Here is a 19,427-nt window from a genome sequence, read left to right on the forward strand (position 1 = left end):
GAAATATAAATAAGAATTAAATATTTAATGTGTTAGATGGTGTTGAAATAACAATGAAATGTGTAATAAGAATAGTAAAAGAATTATTAATGAAATACATTGAATAAATGAATAAAAAGAGAAAAGAAAATGAATAAGAAAATATAAATGAATAAATGATAATAAAGATAATACAAATAAGAAATATAGAATGTTAATAAACAAAATAAAGATAAAAGAATCTAATAAGAAATGAAATAGAAAAAGAGAAAAAGAAGAAATGAATAAGAAAAGATGATAAAAACAAAAAGATATTCAAAAAAATATAAAAATCAAATATAAAAAGTTAAAAAAATAATAAAAGAAAAACAAAAATAATAAAAATAATAACAAAAAAAGAAGAAAATAATAACAATAAAATAAATTAAATAAGAAATTATGAAATAAACAATTAGAAATATAATAAAAATGATAAATATTAACATATGTAATGATAATGATTACATTAATAATATCAAATTATCACATAAAATAAAATAATCATAAAGATATATTAAAATGAAAATAAATACAATCATAAAACATAAAATAGAGTATAATTCAATAATAAAAACATCATTATAAAAATAATTCTATTGATATTGATGATGAATATCTTAACATTATCATCAATCAATTAAAATAAAATAAATGAATATAGATAAATGTACAAATATTAATTAGTATTAGAAGAGAAAACAATCTGACAAATAATAAGAGTATTAACAATAAATGGAAATTGTTAGGAGAAAGGAAGAATGAAGAAGATATGAAATGATTTCAATGTATGCACATCTATCTCATAAATACATTTAAATGAAATAAAATTATTGAAATAAAAGAAATCATAAAGAAAATAAATAAATTAGAACATCTAAACAACTGAAATGGTACAGAAGAATATCATGAGATTAAATGAACAAGATGAAGATATTATTAATGAAACAGAAAAAAGAATAAATACATAAAATAATGATAATTACAATTAAATGAATACAATTGAAGTAATAGAAAAGAACAAAGGAATAACACTATACAGAACAATATTCAGTTTAATTTTTAGTAAACTTAATTACTTTTTATTGTTTTATGTACAAATTAACAAAATTTAATAAACTAAATAAAAAATGATAGTATTTGTTTTTGTCATAACACCTTCAGTCAAAGAGTAATTCCTTTAAATCTTTAAAAGTGTAGATTTTACAATTTATTTTCATTCTGAATACAAAATGAGATGGTTCTGTTGAAGATCTTAAAAAAGAATATAAAAGAAAGAGAAATATTTCAATTCAAATTATTGTCAGTTATATAATTATTAATTTGTTTTATTTGTATTCTATTTCAAAATGCCATTTTTTACCATTATTCTAAAAATAATAAATAAGATGAACTGAAAAATAAAAAATTGAACTATTTAATGAAAAAAAAAATGAAATACCAAATTATAAAAGAAGAGAAATGAAACGACTAGATATGGTTTATTTAATGAAAGTAGTGCTTCATGTTATGAGTATGGGTGATATAAAAAATATTGAAATGATTAATAAGAAATGTGGAATTGCAATTAATTCATTAAAAATTAATCCATGGTTTACATCAAAAAGAGACATTAATCAATTTTGCAAAACATTCAATCCAACAACATGTAATTGTAATTCTCTTGATATTGATGAAAGTGTATTAATGAAAGTTGAGAAGATAAGAAACTATGATTTAGATAGTTTTATAGGTTCAATAAATGGAAATGCTACTCGTAGTCAACTTGAAAGAAATTTGGAAATAACAGAAGAAGAAAAAGAAAAACTAATTAAAATAATTCAAAAAGTAGAATCTTTAATTTGTTTATCAGATGTTTCAGATGAAATATTTGAAATTATTATTCAAAATATGAAGAAAAGAATTAAAATAAGATGTGGAGAAACATTTGCAAAGATGTTTGATGAAATATTTGAAGAAATGAATATAAATGAAACAATGTATCCAAGTGAAATGATAATTCATGGAGATGGAGATGGAAGATGGATTAAAAATGCAAAGAAGAGGAATATTATTTTTATTAATGAAAATGATAATTTTATTAAAAAAAGTAATGAATTAAAAATACCAAAAGGTGTTAAATTTTATTCTCCAATAGTTGTTTTATTAGAATCAAAAAAGAAAATAAATATTTCATATATTAGAACATCAATAATTGCATTATTTACAAATATACAAAATTCATTTGAAAGTTCAGATACATTTGATATTAAAATAAAATTTGATGATATAACTGATAATGAAAAAAGAAAGAAAATTTATACAATTATTAATAAATTTTATGCTAATTATATTATGGTTATTGATTCACATCAATTACTAATGACAAAAAATATGCCTTTAATATCAAATGAAATACCTCAATTACCTGAATGTGTTGAAACTCTTCAAGCTAGAATAAGTTATTCAGATATAATAGTTAATCAAAAATATATAGAAAATTTAGATATTTGTTCATTTAATTCTTCTGTTGAACTTCTAACAACAAATAATTTAAAAGCTTTAGTACTTCACGGTATTGCAAAATTAAAGATAAATAAAAGAGATAATAAACAACAAATAATAAAAGATGAAAAAGAAGGACAAAATGAAAATAAAAATATATTTCCTAATCTTGAAGTACTTCGCTTAAATGATTGTTCTAATTTAAATATAGATTTAACATTAGATAAGTTATTAGAACTTAAAATAGTTAAATGTGATAACTGTAAAGTTAATATTAAGTCAGATAGTATTGGTTCAATAACATTAAATGGAAATACCCAATCAAAATGTAAATTTTCACTAAATAAAACAAATCTTATTCAAGTTAAAAATTCTGAAGATTTTAAATTAGCAGTAAAATCAATTATTGAACAAAATATTGAAATATTAAATTCAAATCAATTAAAATTGAAACCAAAATGTCCAATTCATGTATTAACAATAATACATTCCAAAGGAGTTAGTGTTATAGGAAATGAAAGATGTAATAAAATGAAATTAGTTAAATCAACAATTAATAAAATTAATATTAAACCAAAAAGAGTTGTATTTAAATCAATTGAAGAATGTATTGGAACACCACTGAAAGAAGCAGAAGAGATATTTATTGTATCAATGAAAGATTGTGTATTTGAAAAGTTATTTGATAAATGTCAGATGTTATGTATTGATGAATGTGAGAATTGTCAATTTATAATTAACAAGAATGAAATTAAAGAAATGAAAATAACAAATTGTAAAAATACAGATATTAAAGGAGAGTTAAAAATTATTAAAGAACTTGTAACAATAGATAATGAAGGATGTAATATTCCAGAGGCAGAAAATGTTAGAACAGAAGATACAGAAATAATAGAAATAAAAGAGAAATCTAAAAATGTATATATATACATAGATAAAAAACATATTATTATAAGAAATATTCATAATGGTAATAATCGTATTATTATTACTGTTGATCTTAATAGTGATGTTACAGTAGAAAATAGTGAAAATATCTTATTTGATGGAGAATATGAATACTTTGGGAATCTTAAACTCATTAATCAAGATATAAAACGGGAAGTACCTGATTACTGTTTAATAAAAGCTGGATTTACTAATTCATTAACAATCAATCATTGTAATAATATGGGATTTGAAATTTATGGAATTAAAAAATCATTAGAAATAATTGATAGTACAGTAAGAATTAATTGTACTTTAGATGGTTACAATTTTGTGACTAATACAGTACACATTGAAAATTCTAAATTATTTGATTACCCTGCATGTGCATCATCTCATAAGGCAATTATAGATAATAGTACTGGAGTTGATAGTATCATTTCACATTGTAAAGGAGAACTTATACTAAGAAAACTAAATGATACAGTACTCACTTTAAATAAAGATTTGAAGAAGATTAAAATGGAAGAATGTAATGGAATTGATATTGAAAATAATGTCAAAGGAAAAGATGTTAAAATGGTAAGATGTCATGACATGGAAATAGTAGATACTTCAAATTCAATCAAAACTATTGAATGTGATAATGTTGAGGTAATAACAGAAGAAAATCAAGGAATGGAAGGATTTATGCCAGGAAATTTTAAATATGTTCCAGGAGAATTTGGAGGAATGTTCTTTTTTTGAGAGAGAAGAATGACTAACAACAAATAAGTGAATAATAAAATAACACTTGATAAATTTATGTTTTAAAATAAAAGAACTGAACAAAATATCTAATAAAAAGAAAGAATGTATGTTTTTCATTTGAATAAGTATTAAATAATGTATTTAAACATGTTTGAAGTATGATTAAATATTATATGATATGTTTTGATTATTATAAAGTAACATAATACTTCTTTCATATTTATTGATTATTCTTTAAAAAAGTATCAAGAACATTAATTTTCATTAAAAATTATCTAAAGAAAAGTTATTATGTTATAAACATATTTTTTATATTTTGGAATTATTCATTCATCTTTTAATTCAATAATCACCAAATTCTCAAATAATTTGTATTTTGTTTTGATCATTTCAATCAATTGTTTTTAACTAAACAATTCTGATGAAATATAAGAAAAAGTGATATGTTTTATGATATGAATCAAGTTATTTAAAAATTATAACTCAACTTTCAATAAACTTGGTTTTTCTAATTTATTTTGATTACACTATGTCATACTCTTTATTTCTGCTCAATTCTTATTTATAGTTATATCTTATTTCTTTATTTATCTATGAAAAGTAATAGAAGAACATCATTAAATAATGAAAGAAGAAATATAAATAATTTAAAAGTAAAGTTCTTCTTAATAACAATTACATATGATATATCTACAAATTATTCTATTATACTCATTATTTTATCATATTTTATATATTTATAAAATGATTAATACAATACTTAATTCATTGATATTTTATATTATAATTATTTATTATTTATATTCAATTTTAATTCATAGTTTCATTGTTTCAATAATGATTAATCAATATATGATTATTATATTTATATTTTTATTGTTTATTATTCTTTTAATTATTAAACATTCTAACATTTTATATGTTAATACTCATGTTAAAATGATTTATTCTTTTCATTATTAATTATATTTATTCATTCATGATATATTTATGATACTTTCTGTTTCTTATGAATTTATTTATTTCTCATTTATTTAGTATCATTGTTTTATTCTTTTATTATATCATTTCTTGATATTCTTGATTAACTATTCATTTAAATTTTATATGAGTCATTTCAATTTTATAATAAAATTAAACACAAATGAATGAAATATAATCTAAGTATGAAATAGCTTATAGAACTATGTTTAAAAGTTAATGAACAATATTATTAAAAATGAAGATAGAGAGAAATACATTAATTAGAAGAAGATGAATGTAATAATAAATAAAAGAATCATAAATATAATTGATGTACTATCAATATTAATATGTTTATCAGAATTATCTTCTGATTTATCATTAATTTTATTCTATGATTTATCAGAATTATCTATTTTTTATTATCTTGTTATCTTGTTTTTATTGTGATGAAATTTATTGTTATTATTTTTGTATTTCTTCTTGTTTTAGTTGTTTGTATTGTTATTGTTTATTATTTTCTAATTTGTTGTTTGTATTTCTGATGATGTTCATCTTTTAGTGTTGTTGTTAGTGATGGATTTGTGTTTCCTTGTGTAGTGAATTGATGAGAATGTTGTTATTGATGGTATTACTATTATTGAAGTTGATTTACCTGTTGTTTGTTTACTTGATATTGTTGATTGTTCTTTTTCTTGTGATAGTGTTTGTAAATATTGTCATTGTTATTGTGAATCTCTTGTTGATATTGATATACCTGATTGAGATATTGAATCTATCGATGAATGATTTCTTAATATGCTATATTTCATTGTGATACAGATGGTGAATTTATTAATGATTTGATGGTGTTGGTTCTACTGGTATTGTTTCATATTTCAAATATACATTATAAATATTCTGAATGTTATTAATCAAACAATTATATGATTGATTTAATGTGATTTCATCATTCTTATATTTGTTGTTATATTTATGTTGTTTATTTGTTGTTGAAACAAACATATTATCTTATGTTTATTATCATCTAATAATAATATAATCATTGAATAGTTCTAATTAGCTCTTCTCTTTAAATATATCATATTGTTCTATATTCATCTCTTTCTCTATTGTCTATTCATTAATTCTTATTTGAGTTGAATTTTATTTCCACTTTTTCTTTCTTTTGTATTTTTGTATTTATGTTATCATTGCATATCATTCATTCATTTGTTGATGAAATGTTAAAAGATACAAAACTTCATCACTTCTCTAAAGATATTCCATTCTTGTGTTCTATTTTCAATTTAAACAACTAAAACTATTATAATTGGATAAACTTGTTAATAATATCAGATTCAATTCATATTTCTTATTCTTATAAACTCTGATTTAATGAATAATCTTATTGTAATAAATTATATTTGAATAGTTATGATTTAAATAATAAATAATTTATTATAACATCTATATCACTTTATATGCAAATATCAAATCATCATTAACTAAACAAATCCATTTATTATTCATAATTTATTATAATTAAAATCTAAAATATTCTTGATTCAATAAATTTCTATAAAATCAATCTAATTGAATAATGAATAGATTATTATTTATTTGTTCAGATATATAATATATTTTCTATTTGTGTATCAACAAATGGTTTTTATTTTATTTAATATTTTATTGTATTAATATGTTGATACAATTATATATTCTTTTATAATTATTTATGATTATATCATAAATATTTCTTATATTTTAATCTTTTTATTAATTAATTTAAATAAAATAAACACTAATATTAATTATAATAATGATATTTGAAATGATAATATTACAATATTATGAGTGTTTTATATTTAAAATAATTTAGAAATCAATTTAAATAATAAATAATATTTCATCATAAATTCTATTAATATTAATGATTTATAAAATAAAATACATTATCAAAATCATTTGAATAATTATTTAAAACATAACACAATAAACTAATACAAATTTAAATATAAAAGATATATAAAATATAAATGAATAAAGAAATATAAAGAATAAGAAATAACCAATGAAAATAATCAATATAACAATTAAATAAATTGAAAATAAATAAATAAAGTAATAATAAACAAATAACATAAAATAATAAGATAATTAATAATTTATTTGATAAGTTATTTATTCTATTTCTATTATTTTTATATTCATTTTATTCTATATTATTGATGATAATTTATGTTATATTATATTTATTATTACTCAATAAAGAGTATATTATTTAACCACTGGTTTTATTATCTATCATTCTTATTATATTCTCTTTATTCTGATTTGAATTTAATTCTAAATGAATAAAAATGATGATTTGATTATTATAATAAATATTTATATTTATTCATTGAATGATTAAAATAAAAATAATAATAATTGTTGAAATAAAATCATTCATTTCAATATCATTCATTAATAATATCTTCTCTTTTATTATTATTTTTTTATAATTTCAATAAAATTGAAATAGTTATAAATAATACACAATAAACATGTTACAATTGATATTTCATTTCTTTTAATTCTATTACTTTGTTTTCAATCTGTATTCAAAACATTCTCTTGAAATTTCATAGACTTTAATTCTAATCAACAACAATTAAAGAAACAAGATTTCTAAAATGATGTAATTAGTGATGATATGTTGATATTAGTTAATGAAGGACAACCATAAAAACAACATACATTTAATCCAGTGATGTTGTTGATATAATAATTGATTTTAATGATGAATAACTACTAAACAATAATCTACTATTCAGTTAATGATGATAGTAAATTGATATTAGTTAATGAAATACATCCACTGAAACAATCTTTTCCTATTGACGTAATTATTGGTGATAGAGTAATTTCTTTTAAGAAATATTCTGAAAAGTGGTTTTCTTTTAATCTATAATTGCTGTTGGAAATAACAAGTACATTTAATGGTCATAAATAAAACATATTGACTCTTCAATGAGAAATTCAAAGAAAGTGCAAAATAAATCAAGAACAATACAAAAATATTGAGAAATCAATATTTTTAAAAGTATGTTTTAAAGAGATTTAGTTATAAAAATTTTAATTAACTTTAATTCTTGTTTGATTTTAAAACATAACCAATACTTTTGACTCTATAACCCTCTTCATTAATAATTGCTATTATCAATAAACACCCTTACTATCAACCCATAAACACATAGAAATTAGTTGTTGTATTAAAAATACGAAATAAAAGTTAAAAACAACAATAATTGGGAAATAACACTAAACTAAAACAATCAAATAAATATAATAAACTTGTTAATACTTAGTGGCTCAAAGCAGTTTTAGGAAATGTTTACCAATATATTCAACACTCATACAACCAGAGACAAAAATACATATTTCAAAGAGAAAATTAAATATCCAATAGGTTATTAAATAACTCAACAAGAAGTAAATAAAAAGTTAAAACGAGAAATAATAAATTAATAAAAGACTGAAACATAAAAGTAAAACAGAAGAAAAGTTAACGAACACTAACACTAACAAGTTTGATTAATAAATCATTGAAAAATAGAGAATCATAATTCAAAAAGCTAATAACAAAAAAAGTTTTAGAAGAATTTAATCAATAAAAATGTATTCAACAATAAATAAAACTAAAGTTTATCTCATTGATTAAGGAAAAAAGTACAGAAAGAAAATTAAGAGTGTTAAAACTATATCAGATAAGAATGATGAGAGTATTAATACTATAATCAACTAATAAAAATAAAAAATGTTTAAACAAACTTTATTGGAGATGAAAGTGGAAATAAAATTTGAGGATAAATTGATTCTTAAATAAATAAATCAGTGAAAAAATTGAAGAATGAATCTAATATCATTTATAAATACATTAAATTGCCTGTTTATGAGTTAGTTAAAAAAACTACAAATGTTAATTAACAATTAGATATAACAGTTAAAAGAAAACAAATTAGATAAAAGATAACTAACCAAATTAACCAATATATAATATCCTACCAATACATTGGTAATATAAATTATTTTAACAATCTTTTGTATTTTAGAACTTTATCAAGATGTAAAATCATAAACAATAAAGAAATACACAGAAATAAAGTTATGAATTAACTATTTTATATGAATAAGAATAATAACAGAATACAACACTAATTATTAAATAAATATAAAATAAAACCAAATAGAAACAAATTCTCTAAGAAAAATAAAAATTATAATAAAACACTTCAATAAATGATAATGAATAGATAAATAATTCTTATTAATAATGATTATGTTATTTTGAATCTTTCTGGTCATAACTAATTTAAACCATATAATAAAATTATCAAATGAATTAATAAATAAAACCATTCTTAAGATTCATGTTGTTTCATTGTTACATTAACCATTTTCAATCAATCAAATCAAAATAATAACAAATTTTAAATTGAAAAATAAAGATTACAATAAACAAAATGATTTGAATTCTTTTCAATTTGATTCTATTATTAAATAATTAATTAAATTATAAATATTTAAAAAAAAAAACTATAAATTAGTTAAATTATTATAATAAAATAGAAATAGATTTTAATTAAATAAATTATTTCAGTTAATTTAATTAACAAAAAAAAAAAAAAAGAATAAAAAATTTCTAATAATTAATATTTTAGTAAAAATATAATAAAAGTAATAAGAAAAATAAAATAAAAAAAAATAGTTTTTAAGAACTTTAAAAGAAGATAGTTTAAGTAAAAGTAATGAGTTTAATGAAAAAAAGAATAAAAGAAACAATGGCTAAACCATTAATTGGTACATCATTACAAGATATGGTAAAAGGACTTAGATCAAATGCAGGAAATGAACAAGCATTTATTAATCAAACGATTGCAGATATTAAGAAAGATATAGTAACATCTGATATGAAAAAGAAAGCTATTTGTATTCAAAAATTAACATATCTTGAAATGCTTGGACAAGAAACAAATTGGTCAGGATTTCATATTATTGAACTTTCTGCTAAACAATCATTTTGGATGAAACGAGTTGCTTATCTTGCAGCCCAAATTTGTTTACATGAAAGTGATGATGTTTTAATGTTAATTACTAATCAATTAAAGAAAGATCTTCAAGGAACTGCATATGAAAGTTGTAATGCATGTGCATGTTTTTCTGCTATTGTTAATGAATCACTTGCACGTGATCTTGCAGCTGAATTAGTAAAACTTCTTACATCAGGAAAAGATTTTTTAAGAAGAAGAGCATGTTTAATGATGTATCCAATGTGTAAAGAATATCCAGATGCATTAAGACCATCATTTGCTAAAATGAAAGAAAAATTAAAAGATAATGATCCTACAGTTGTTGCAGCAGCATGTGTTTCATTTGTTGAATTAGTTAAACATGAACCAAAACAATATATTTCACTTGCACCAATATTATATGAAATTATTAAAGAACCAATAAATCAAAACAATGATTTACTTATGACAAAAGCTATTAAAATACTTGGAATGCTTGCATCAGTTGAAATAAGACTAGCTAAAATTCTTGTAGAACCATTTAATTCATTATTACAAAGTAATATTACTAGTTCTATTCTATTTGAATTAATTAATGCATGTATTATTGGATTAAATAAACATATTCCAACAATGAAAACATGTCTTGGAAAAATTAATATGATGATTCAAGATAATGAAGGAAATATAAGATATTGTGGATTAAAACTTCTTGGATTAATGATGACTAAACATCCTAAAGCAGTAATTGAAAGTAGAGATACAGTATTAGCATGTTTATCAGATCCAGATGATTCATTAAGAAGAACAGCACTTGAATTATTAATTGGAATGGTAACAAAAAAGAATATTTGTGAAACAGTAGATAAATTATTAGTAATTGTAGAAAAATCAGAGAATTCATATTATAGAGATGAATTATTTTTAAAAATTATTGAAATTATTAAAAAAGATAATTATGATAATGTTACTGATTTTGAATGGTATTTAAAACTTTTAAGTAGATTATCAACTCAACAATTAGAACAATCTGTATTTAATGTTATTTCTAAAGAAATATCAAATATTATGGTAAGAGTACCAGATATTAGATTATTTGGTATAACACTTTTAAAAACTATTATTACTTCTCATAATTTCCTTCAAATGGCAAGTGGTTCAAATTTAATTGTTGAATGTGCTTGGTGTGTTGGTGAATATATTTATTATCTTACTAGTGAAGAAACATTACAAATGTTAAGACATTTAATTAATGTTAAACATACTTCATTAAATCCAGATGTACAAGCTTCATTCCTTGAAGCAGCATTTAAAACATTTATAGAAATTATTGATCCAAGAGATCCTGCTGATATAGAAGAAGCAGATGATGATGATGAAATTATTTCAATTTCTAAAACAAAAATGTCAGATGATGATTTAACTAATCTTCTTGCTGAAATTGATTCTACATTAACTCCATTTGCTCAAAGTACTCATCTTGAAGTTCAAGAAAGAGCTTGTTTTATGTTGGCTATTGTAAGACAATTTGAAAGTTTAAGAGAACAAGGAATTGATGTTATTAATGAATTAAGATATTTAAATGATGAAATTCTTCTCCCAGTTAATCCAAAAGCACAAAGTTTAATTGAAATACCAGAAGATCTTCATTTAGATGATATTATTAATCCTGAATTTGAAGAAGCTGGTAAAGAAGATACTCCAGATGCTTATTTATTTGATGAATTAGTTGGAGAAAAAGGTGTTAAATTTACTAAATCAAAATCAGAAAGAAAAGGAAATGCTTTTTATATTGATGATGATTATGATGATGACTTATTTGAGAAAGATATTGATGATGAACCAAAAGAAAATATTAAATTAGAAATGAAACCTGTTGAAATTGATACTTTCTCAAATGGAGTTGAAGGATTAACAGCAGAAGAAGAATTAAGAAAAGCATTTACTTTAAGTAAGAAAAAAGGAACAAAAAAAGGTTCTTCTAAAGGAAAGAAAGGTAAAGTAACAAGTGAAGTTATGCCAGAAGTTATTAACAAAAAAGAAAAAATTGAAGAAAAAGATAAAGAAAAAGATAAACTTGCTCAAATTGATCTTGCTGCACCAGTTAGTGAAAAAGAATTATTAGCATTACCACAACATAGATCTCAAAAAACTACAGTTGTTGAAGTTGCACAACAAAATCTTCCAAGAATGGAAGGTGGTAAAGATTTATGTAAAAATAAAGCATTTGGTGTTAAGTATTTACTTAAAACTAACAAGAAACATCCAACTAAAGTTATGATTCAATTAGAAATTGAAAATTTCTGTGAATTTAAAACATCTGTTGCAGTTCTTATCAATCAATCAACTTTATATACTATTGACTCTATTAGTAGAACTACTCCTATTCCTATCGGAGGTTATATCTTTGTTACTATCATTGCTGACTTAAAAAAGATTAATTCAGTTGTTTTGAAAGGTGCTATTAAATGTGCTGCTGCTCAGACTTCATCAAATATCGCAATTAAAATCCCTGCATCTACATTCATTATTGGTACTGAACTTTCTAAACCAGAACTTGCCCAAATTATTAAAACAAAGAAAATGATTTCTATGGCTTATTCTGTCCCTGAAGATACAAAGTTTGACGTTGTATCATTGTTTGAAAGTCTTCAACTCCTTGCAGTTAAGGGTTCTGCTAATAAGATTTGGTATGGCATAACTCTTAAAGGAGATGACATCGCTATTTTACTCACAAACAAACAAGGCAAAATCGGTTTTGACCTTAAAACCACTGACAAAATATGTGGTGATGCTATATTGAAACAAATCAAAGAAACACTTGGACAACAGTAATTAACTGATTTTTGTTTCGTTATATAAAACATAATAACTCTTAGTTATCATGAGAGAAAGAGAGAAAAATCAAATCATTAAGATTTTTCAAAAATTAAAGAAATAATAAAATAATAAGAAAAAGGAACTATAAGTATGAGAAGGTAAGGATGAAGAAATGAAAAAGAACAGAATTAAAGAAGAAATATCAAATGAATAAGAATTTTGAACATCTAAAAACTGAAAAATACAGATAAGAAATGGTTAAACTTTTCTTAGTGTTTTCATTGTTTCTATTTAGTTATGCCCTTTACGATACATGTCAAACAGCTCATGAAATTTCTTTAGCTGATTTAGATGAAAATAAAGTTGCTTCGTTTGATGGAGATACTACAAAACAAACAAACTTTTGTTGGGTTTGTAATCCAAGATTTGGATGTGGAGTTGATCAGGATTCATTCCCAAGATCTGCATTCTATAAATTTACTTTAAAACAAAATATGCCAATTGAAATTAGTACTTGTAATACTTACACTAATTATAATACAAGAATTGCTGTTCTTACAGAATGTGAAACAAGTAGAGCTCATACATGTGCATCATCTAATGATGATGATGGAGAAATAGATGTTTGTGCAGGAGGAAAGTCACAACTTGTATTTAATGCTGTAGCTGGAACTACATATTATATTGTTGTTTCTGGAACAACTGCTTCAGATGTTGGATTGTTTAGAGTAACTGTTAAAAAATTTGAAAACTCATATAAACCAACATGTGCTGATGCTAAAACAGTTTCATTCCCAGGTACATTTAATGGGTACATTGATAAAACTATGCCAGTTACTGTTCCAGGTCAATCTGGAAAAGATTCATTTTATGGTACATGGTTTAAATATGTATCTACTTCTGACCAATCTGTTTTTATCGATACATGTGGAGATTATACTGCTGATTTTGATCCAGAATTGTATGTATTTGAAGGAACAGATCAAACATGTAGTGATGTTATTAATGTAGGGTATGATGATAATACATGTGGAGGTTCTAATCCAAGAATTAATATAAACTTTAGTAAAGGAAAAGTGTATTATATTCTTTTAAGTATGAAAGATGGTGAAAAGGGACAATATCGATTAAATTTAAGAACTGGTGTTGCTGAAAATAATCGATGTACTGGGGCCATCGGAATTACTTCTCTTCCTTTTAAAATTACTTTACCAATGTTAAACTTTGTTCCAGAAGTACAGTCGTGTAATAACAATAAATATGTTGGAATGTGGTATACTATTGTAGGAGATGGAGGAAGATATATCATTGATACTTGCGATAGTAATCCTAATGGAATTGGGTCAGGGTATGTTACAGGTCTTGAAATATATCCATACTGTTCTACTGACTCTATGGGAGAATGTCTTACTGAACAGTATTCTAATTGTGGAGATGATGCGTTTATTGAAATGGAGTTAAAAGAAGGAGTTCTTTATTATATTAGAGCAACATGTATTATTTCAGATTGTGCTGTTACATTGAAAGTTGACAAAACTGATGCTACTAATAATAATGCTTGTATTAAACCAAAAATTGTTTCATTGTTTAAGGATGGAGATTCTTATGAAGATCTTGGTGTTAATGCAAGTAGTTTAGAACTTTCTCCAAGTGGATGTGATTCAGGAACACATTATACTCGTGGTGGATGGTATGCATTCCTTTCTGTAACAGAAAAAGTTCAACACATTGATGTTATTGTAACACCTAAATTACCAAATGACTATTATCCATACATAGAACTTCATAGCGATTGTAATATGTATTATTGTGATGATACTTCATCAAATATGATATTCTCATTCCAATTTGCTCATAAACTTAGTCATAATTATAAGATTTTATTTGCAACTGTTAAGGCTAACAAAAAAGATATTGATCCATATGGTTCATTTGATTTCTGGGCAACAATGAAGGGTTATATTGATGGTGACTCATATTCTAATCCATATAAACTCACAACAATTCCGTTTACACATGTTGGATATATTGATACTGTTGCACCATTTGTTTCTGCATGTTATTTGAAAAATCATAATAAAAAAGTTACAGTTAATGGTGCATGGTATAGTTATTTCCAAGCACCAAATAAGACTGTTATTATTAATACTTGTGGTCCAGAAACACACATTGACACAGCTCTTGAAGTACTTAAACCAGGAAAAACATTTGAAGAAAGAGAATGTGTGTTTGGAAATAAGGACGACGATTCTCCTAAGTGTGGAGAACAAGCTAAACTTAGTGTATATGGTTTTGAAGAAACAACTCTTCTTTATACTGCTGTTATTAGTGATCCTGAAACCAATAACAATTATGGTACTTATAGAGTTTCATTCTACTATGACGAACCACCAACAAATAGTAAATGTTCTGAGCCTGTTTTTATTAATAATTTCCCATATGACCATTACACTTATATTACTAAAGCTGCACAAACAGTCATTACTTGTAATTCTACTTCTAAAAGTTCTTTGGGAACATGGTACCGTATTACTGCTCCTCATGATGGTACTTTCTATCTTTTAGCAGATGATCTTTCTGAAGTAACAACGACTATTGCTTTATTCTCATCCCCATCATGTATTGTATCAGAAGGTATCAATAGACCAACTGAATGTATTGATATATTTGATCATGAAAATTCTCCATATGGTCATAGAGGAAGCCATACTAAATTAGAAATGGAAAAGGGAGATGAAATCCTTGTTTTTGTTGGTGCTGATTCAACTGCAGAAGGTATTGTTCATTTCAAAATGACCTTTGTTGAAAAAGAAACTCCACTTTTCATTCCAAGTGCTTTCTTCTTGAGTAAATTATTCTGGGTTATTCTTGGATATTTCATTATTGCACTTGCTATTCTCACTGGAATCCTCTTTGGAATTCTTTATTGGTTTAATAACAGACATAAAATTGACTATGGTAAGTTATAATTCTAGGTGCTCGTAAAACAATTTTTTTTATGACTTTTTTGTTTATATTGTTCTTAAAAAAATAATATTAAAGGTAAAACTAAATTAATTGTATAAATTTCATTCAAGTGGATCTGCAGAATTGCTTCTTTTTATTGGTTGTATTATTGTCAGTGTAGTCGCAGAATTGGGCGACAATGTTGGTTTTCTTTTTCTGACAGTTCCTCTAAGAATTCGAGGATCAACTTTTAATGTTAAGTCTTCAAATGTCTCATCTGATGCCCCTGCATCAAAGACGTTAGAATATTCACCAAAAATATCAGCAAAGTTTTCTGTATAAGGTGATACCTTGCCAAAGAATGTGGATTGGTTTTCAATTATTAGTGCTAATGCATTATTCAAAATTGGGGTAATTGCTGCTATTGAGGTACATGTCATATCTTTCTTTCGCATTAGTCCAGGTGCTAAACAAACAGCAATTGACTGAGCAGTCATTTTTGAGTCTTTTGAATGAATAACCTCGTTACATAAAAAAACTAATTTCTTTAAAAATGTTCTATTTGAGGGGGGGAGTTTGTTTATCATGCTACGTATTGATGTAATAAGACTCATTTTATTTTGGGAATCCATACATGATACTAATGGTTGAAGAAATTCTTCAGGCCAAATAGGAGACTTAAGGTTTCGAATAAACTTTTTTAATAATGAAGATAAAGTTGTATTATCTAAATTTTTATAATCTAAAGAACGAATTGATTCGTAGTATTTGTTTAATCGTTCTGTATCAGAGGATAATCGAAAGAGTGTGCTTTTATCATTTTTCGAATAATACAACTCAGTCATAATTCTGTTTATACCAACAGGAACTTGTTCTGTAGTAAGGTGTTCATCTTCGATAATTTCATCTAAGTTTTTAAAAGTGTAGATTTGATTTAATTCACAATCCTCTTTGAATTCTTTGATTAGCTGAATGTTAATTATAAGTAAATACAAAGATATTAAAAAAATAGGTACAAACTCTAGTTGCAGTATAATCAAACTCTGAGGTATTTTCTAATGAAGGAAAAAGTTGTTCTACTCTGTTACAAAATGAAGTTAGAGCAGAATAATGACAGATATTTATTTTTTTATCGTCTTGTATCTTTTTTATTTCTTCATTGTTTGAAAAGGAAAGGTCATCGACCAATAAATTAGAACTAAGCTCTTTTGATAACTTTTCATACCAAGAAGACTATGACATGGGTTATTATTTCTTGACACTTCAACACATTTACACACCCAACAGTTAACAAACAATAATTTTTAATTTATCTGCTACTAAACTTTGATATGACCCAGATGAATTGATCAGTTGAAACATTGAATTTTTGTGTATTCCAACTGGGGTTGTATTACCTATAGAATGTAAATGAGATTGAATTTGAAGTATTGACTCAATAACTTTTGGAAGGTTTTTTGTAATTTCTTCACACCTCAACTGAAGAAGTTCAAACAATTGCATTTGATCAGTGATATGCTTCTTTTTATCTTTTCTGTCTTTTCTTTTTGTATTCATCATTTATAACCTCAAATAAATTTTTTCAGTTTTTCCTTTTTATTTATTAACTAAAATTCCTTTGGAATCTCTTCATTTGAAATAGAACTTGTAATTATTTCAAGAAGAAAACAAAACTAAGAACCTTAATCTTGAGATTGTGAAAAGAAAAGTGAATCAGAAGCATTTAAAGGAGTTTTTGTTCAGAAAAATTATTGAGAAAGTATGACCACTAAACAAGAAAGAAAGGAGATGAACCATATCAAAGAAATTGACTATTTGGATAAGAAGTTAGAGTATAAGAACATGAAGAATGAAATTAAATTCCTTCATAAGAAGAAAAACATCGTTGACAAAGATGATTCGTTGGCTGAAAGACGTGATGCTATCAATGATGAACTTCACCAACGTGAAAATGAACTCTCACAATTGAAAACTGAGTACAAACAAAGAAAGTCTGAAAGGGCCTCACTTGTCCATCGTTTGGTTTAATATGACATTTTTCTAATTCAGTCATTTTTATTATTGCTTAAATTCAAAACATTCTTTTATATATCATTGACTTCAAAGTTTTTAATTTTAAACCAAAAAGTCATCTATTAAATGCTATTTTAAATGACTTAATTTTTTTTTATTGAACTATAATGTTATGTGTTGACTAAACAGAAACATATTATGATGTCTCTAAAACATATGATAATATTAATCATCAATTTGTTAAACAATGTTTAATTTATTTTAACATCACATTAGTTGTAATTAAAAGTATATTATATATATTAAATATTACACAACTATAATTATATTATATTCAACAAAATGTAGGTATAATTAATGTAGAAAGAGGAATAATACAAGGTGATAGTTTATCTAAATTATTATTTGTATTATCTATTGATTATATTATCTAAACAATTAGATAAACAAATTAATATTTTATCTATTAAAATGAATGGAGAAGAAAAACAAGTAAAGTTAAATAATATATTATATATTGATGATTTAAAGATAATAACTAACAACATCAATGAAATTGAAAAAGCCCACAAATTAACAAAAGAAATATTTAATGCAATAGGATTAAAAATAAATGTAGAAAAGAGTGGGATAATGAATAATATCAATGATTAAATAAATGAGAATTAGCTGAATTATCAAGAGTAACTAATGATAATCATTATAAATATCTTAGTATTGAAATAAGAGATAAAATAAATATTAATAAATATTATACATGATTATTAAATGATGTATCTTCTATTCTATCATCATTAATTATTATGAAATATAGTAATCTCAATACAATAAGAAAATTAATAATGATATAATCTCAAAATTAAGATATGGATTCTGTATTGTCAATTGGAAATTAGTGAGTTTGAGAATATAGATAAACAAATAAGAAATTCATTGATACAACTCCAACTATACAGTAGAAACATACTAAAATTAGATTATATGTTACAATAAATGAATTATGAATGTGGTTAATGTCAGCACGAGATGAACGTTGTAATGAAATATTAAGAATATATTAAAAATATAAATATCAAATACAGAAATAAGAGAAATGATAGAAACAGTAAAAGAAAATCAAATGGAATAATTAAAAGAATGAAAAAAGTATTTGGTAAGAAAATTAATTTTAATAAATTAATATAATACAAATAAATGAAATAAAACATGATGTAAACAAAGTATTTGAAATTGTAACAAATAAATTAAATGAAAGATATTTAAATGAATGGAAAGAAATGCAACGAAAAAAAGCAAATAAGAGAAAAATGAAGAGAAAGAATGATATAAAAGAAAAAAGTGAAATTAGGAAGTAGAAGAAGATGAAAAGAATAAAAGTAGAAAGTTGAGAATATAAAATGAAAGAAGATAAAAATGAATAATTCAAAAAGAGATAATAAAAGATGAAAAGAATGATGAAATAAAGGATGTATTTTT

The 19,427-nt window shown here is 23.3% G+C and overlaps 4 protein-coding genes across 4 annotated transcripts, besides 35 other annotated features; 3 read left to right on the plus strand and 1 right to left on the minus strand.

Moving 5' to 3' along the window:
- Position 1: 1 nt before the first annotated feature.
- Positions 2-29: a sequence feature (AT_rich).
- A 73-nt stretch (positions 30-102) lies between these two features.
- Positions 103-289: a microsatellite.
- A 7-nt stretch (positions 290-296) lies between these two features.
- Positions 297-397: a microsatellite.
- Positions 398-1,036: a repeat region.
- Positions 1,037-1,069: 33 nt separating this feature from the next.
- Positions 1,070-1,147: a sequence feature (AT_rich).
- A 329-nt stretch (positions 1,148-1,476) lies between these two features.
- EDI_172020 (uncharacterized protein) lies at positions 1,477-4,173 on the plus strand (the record flags this gene model as incomplete). Its single annotated transcript, XM_001737403.1, has 1 exon — positions 1,477-4,173. One exon carries the CDS (start codon positions 1,477-1,479, stop codon positions 4,171-4,173), a length of 2,697 nt encoding a protein of 898 aa, XP_001737455.1.
- Positions 2,062-2,121: a sequence feature (AT_rich).
- Positions 2,308-2,337: a sequence feature (AT_rich).
- Positions 2,577-2,656: a microsatellite.
- Positions 3,051-3,072: a sequence feature (AT_rich).
- Positions 4,174-4,429: 256 nt separating the features above from the next.
- Positions 4,430-4,494: a sequence feature (AT_rich).
- Positions 4,495-4,889: 395 nt separating this feature from the next.
- Positions 4,890-4,930: a sequence feature (AT_rich).
- Positions 4,931-4,955: 25 nt separating this feature from the next.
- Positions 4,956-5,077: a microsatellite.
- Positions 5,078-5,118: 41 nt separating this feature from the next.
- Positions 5,119-5,275: a microsatellite.
- Positions 5,276-5,513: 238 nt separating this feature from the next.
- Positions 5,514-5,682: a microsatellite.
- Positions 5,596-5,711: a microsatellite.
- Positions 5,712-5,753: 42 nt separating this feature from the next.
- Positions 5,754-5,871: a microsatellite.
- A 357-nt stretch (positions 5,872-6,228) lies between these two features.
- Positions 6,229-6,328: a microsatellite.
- A 204-nt stretch (positions 6,329-6,532) lies between these two features.
- Positions 6,533-6,585: a sequence feature (AT_rich).
- A 53-nt stretch (positions 6,586-6,638) lies between these two features.
- Positions 6,639-6,680: a sequence feature (AT_rich).
- A 53-nt stretch (positions 6,681-6,733) lies between these two features.
- Positions 6,734-6,909: a microsatellite.
- A 14-nt stretch (positions 6,910-6,923) lies between these two features.
- Positions 6,924-7,153: a sequence feature (AT_rich).
- Positions 7,154-7,266: a microsatellite.
- A 9-nt stretch (positions 7,267-7,275) lies between these two features.
- Positions 7,276-7,378: a microsatellite.
- Positions 7,302-7,470: a microsatellite.
- A 22-nt stretch (positions 7,471-7,492) lies between these two features.
- Positions 7,493-7,657: a sequence feature (AT_rich).
- Positions 7,658-9,237: 1,580 nt separating this feature from the next.
- Positions 9,238-9,391: a microsatellite.
- A 91-nt stretch (positions 9,392-9,482) lies between these two features.
- Positions 9,483-9,518: a sequence feature (AT_rich).
- A 75-nt stretch (positions 9,519-9,593) lies between these two features.
- Positions 9,594-9,757: a microsatellite.
- Positions 9,661-9,802: a microsatellite.
- Positions 9,720-9,870: a microsatellite.
- Positions 9,779-9,868: a microsatellite.
- Positions 9,871-9,911: 41 nt separating the features above from the next.
- Positions 9,912-13,168, plus strand: EDI_172030 (AP-3 complex subunit delta-1, putative; the record flags this gene model as incomplete). The annotated part of the gene is made up of 2 exons (XM_001737404.1): positions 9,912-13,003; positions 13,126-13,168. The coding sequence occupies 2 exons, from the start codon at positions 9,912-9,914 to the stop codon at positions 13,166-13,168; spliced, it is 3,135 nt and encodes a 1,044-aa protein (XP_001737456.1).
- Positions 11,089-11,132: a sequence feature (AT_rich).
- Positions 13,097-13,124: a sequence feature (AT_rich).
- A 78-nt stretch (positions 13,169-13,246) lies between the features above and the next one.
- Positions 13,247-15,961, plus strand: EDI_172040 (uncharacterized protein; the record flags this gene model as incomplete). Its single annotated transcript, XM_001737405.1, has 1 exon — positions 13,247-15,961. The coding sequence occupies one exon, from the start codon at positions 13,247-13,249 to the stop codon at positions 15,959-15,961; it is 2,715 nt and encodes a 904-aa protein (XP_001737457.1).
- Positions 15,962-16,060: 99 nt separating this feature from the next.
- Positions 16,061-16,783, minus strand: EDI_172050 (uncharacterized protein; the record flags this gene model as incomplete). The annotated part of the gene is made up of 1 exon (XM_001737406.1): positions 16,061-16,783. The coding sequence occupies one exon, from the start codon at positions 16,781-16,783 to the stop codon at positions 16,061-16,063; it is 723 nt and encodes a 240-aa protein (XP_001737458.1).
- A 1,350-nt stretch (positions 16,784-18,133) lies between these two features.
- Positions 18,134-19,238: a repeat region.
- A 1-nt stretch (position 19,239) lies between these two features.
- Positions 19,240-19,403: a microsatellite.
- The last annotated feature ends 24 nt before the right edge of the window (positions 19,404-19,427 follow it).

Source organism: Entamoeba dispar, genomic scaffold (assembly GCF_000209125.1).
Source record: "Entamoeba dispar SAW760 scf_1105229460615 genomic scaffold, whole genome shotgun sequence".
Taxonomy (NCBI): domain Eukaryota; phylum Evosea; order Mastigamoebida; family Endamoebidae; genus Entamoeba; species Entamoeba dispar.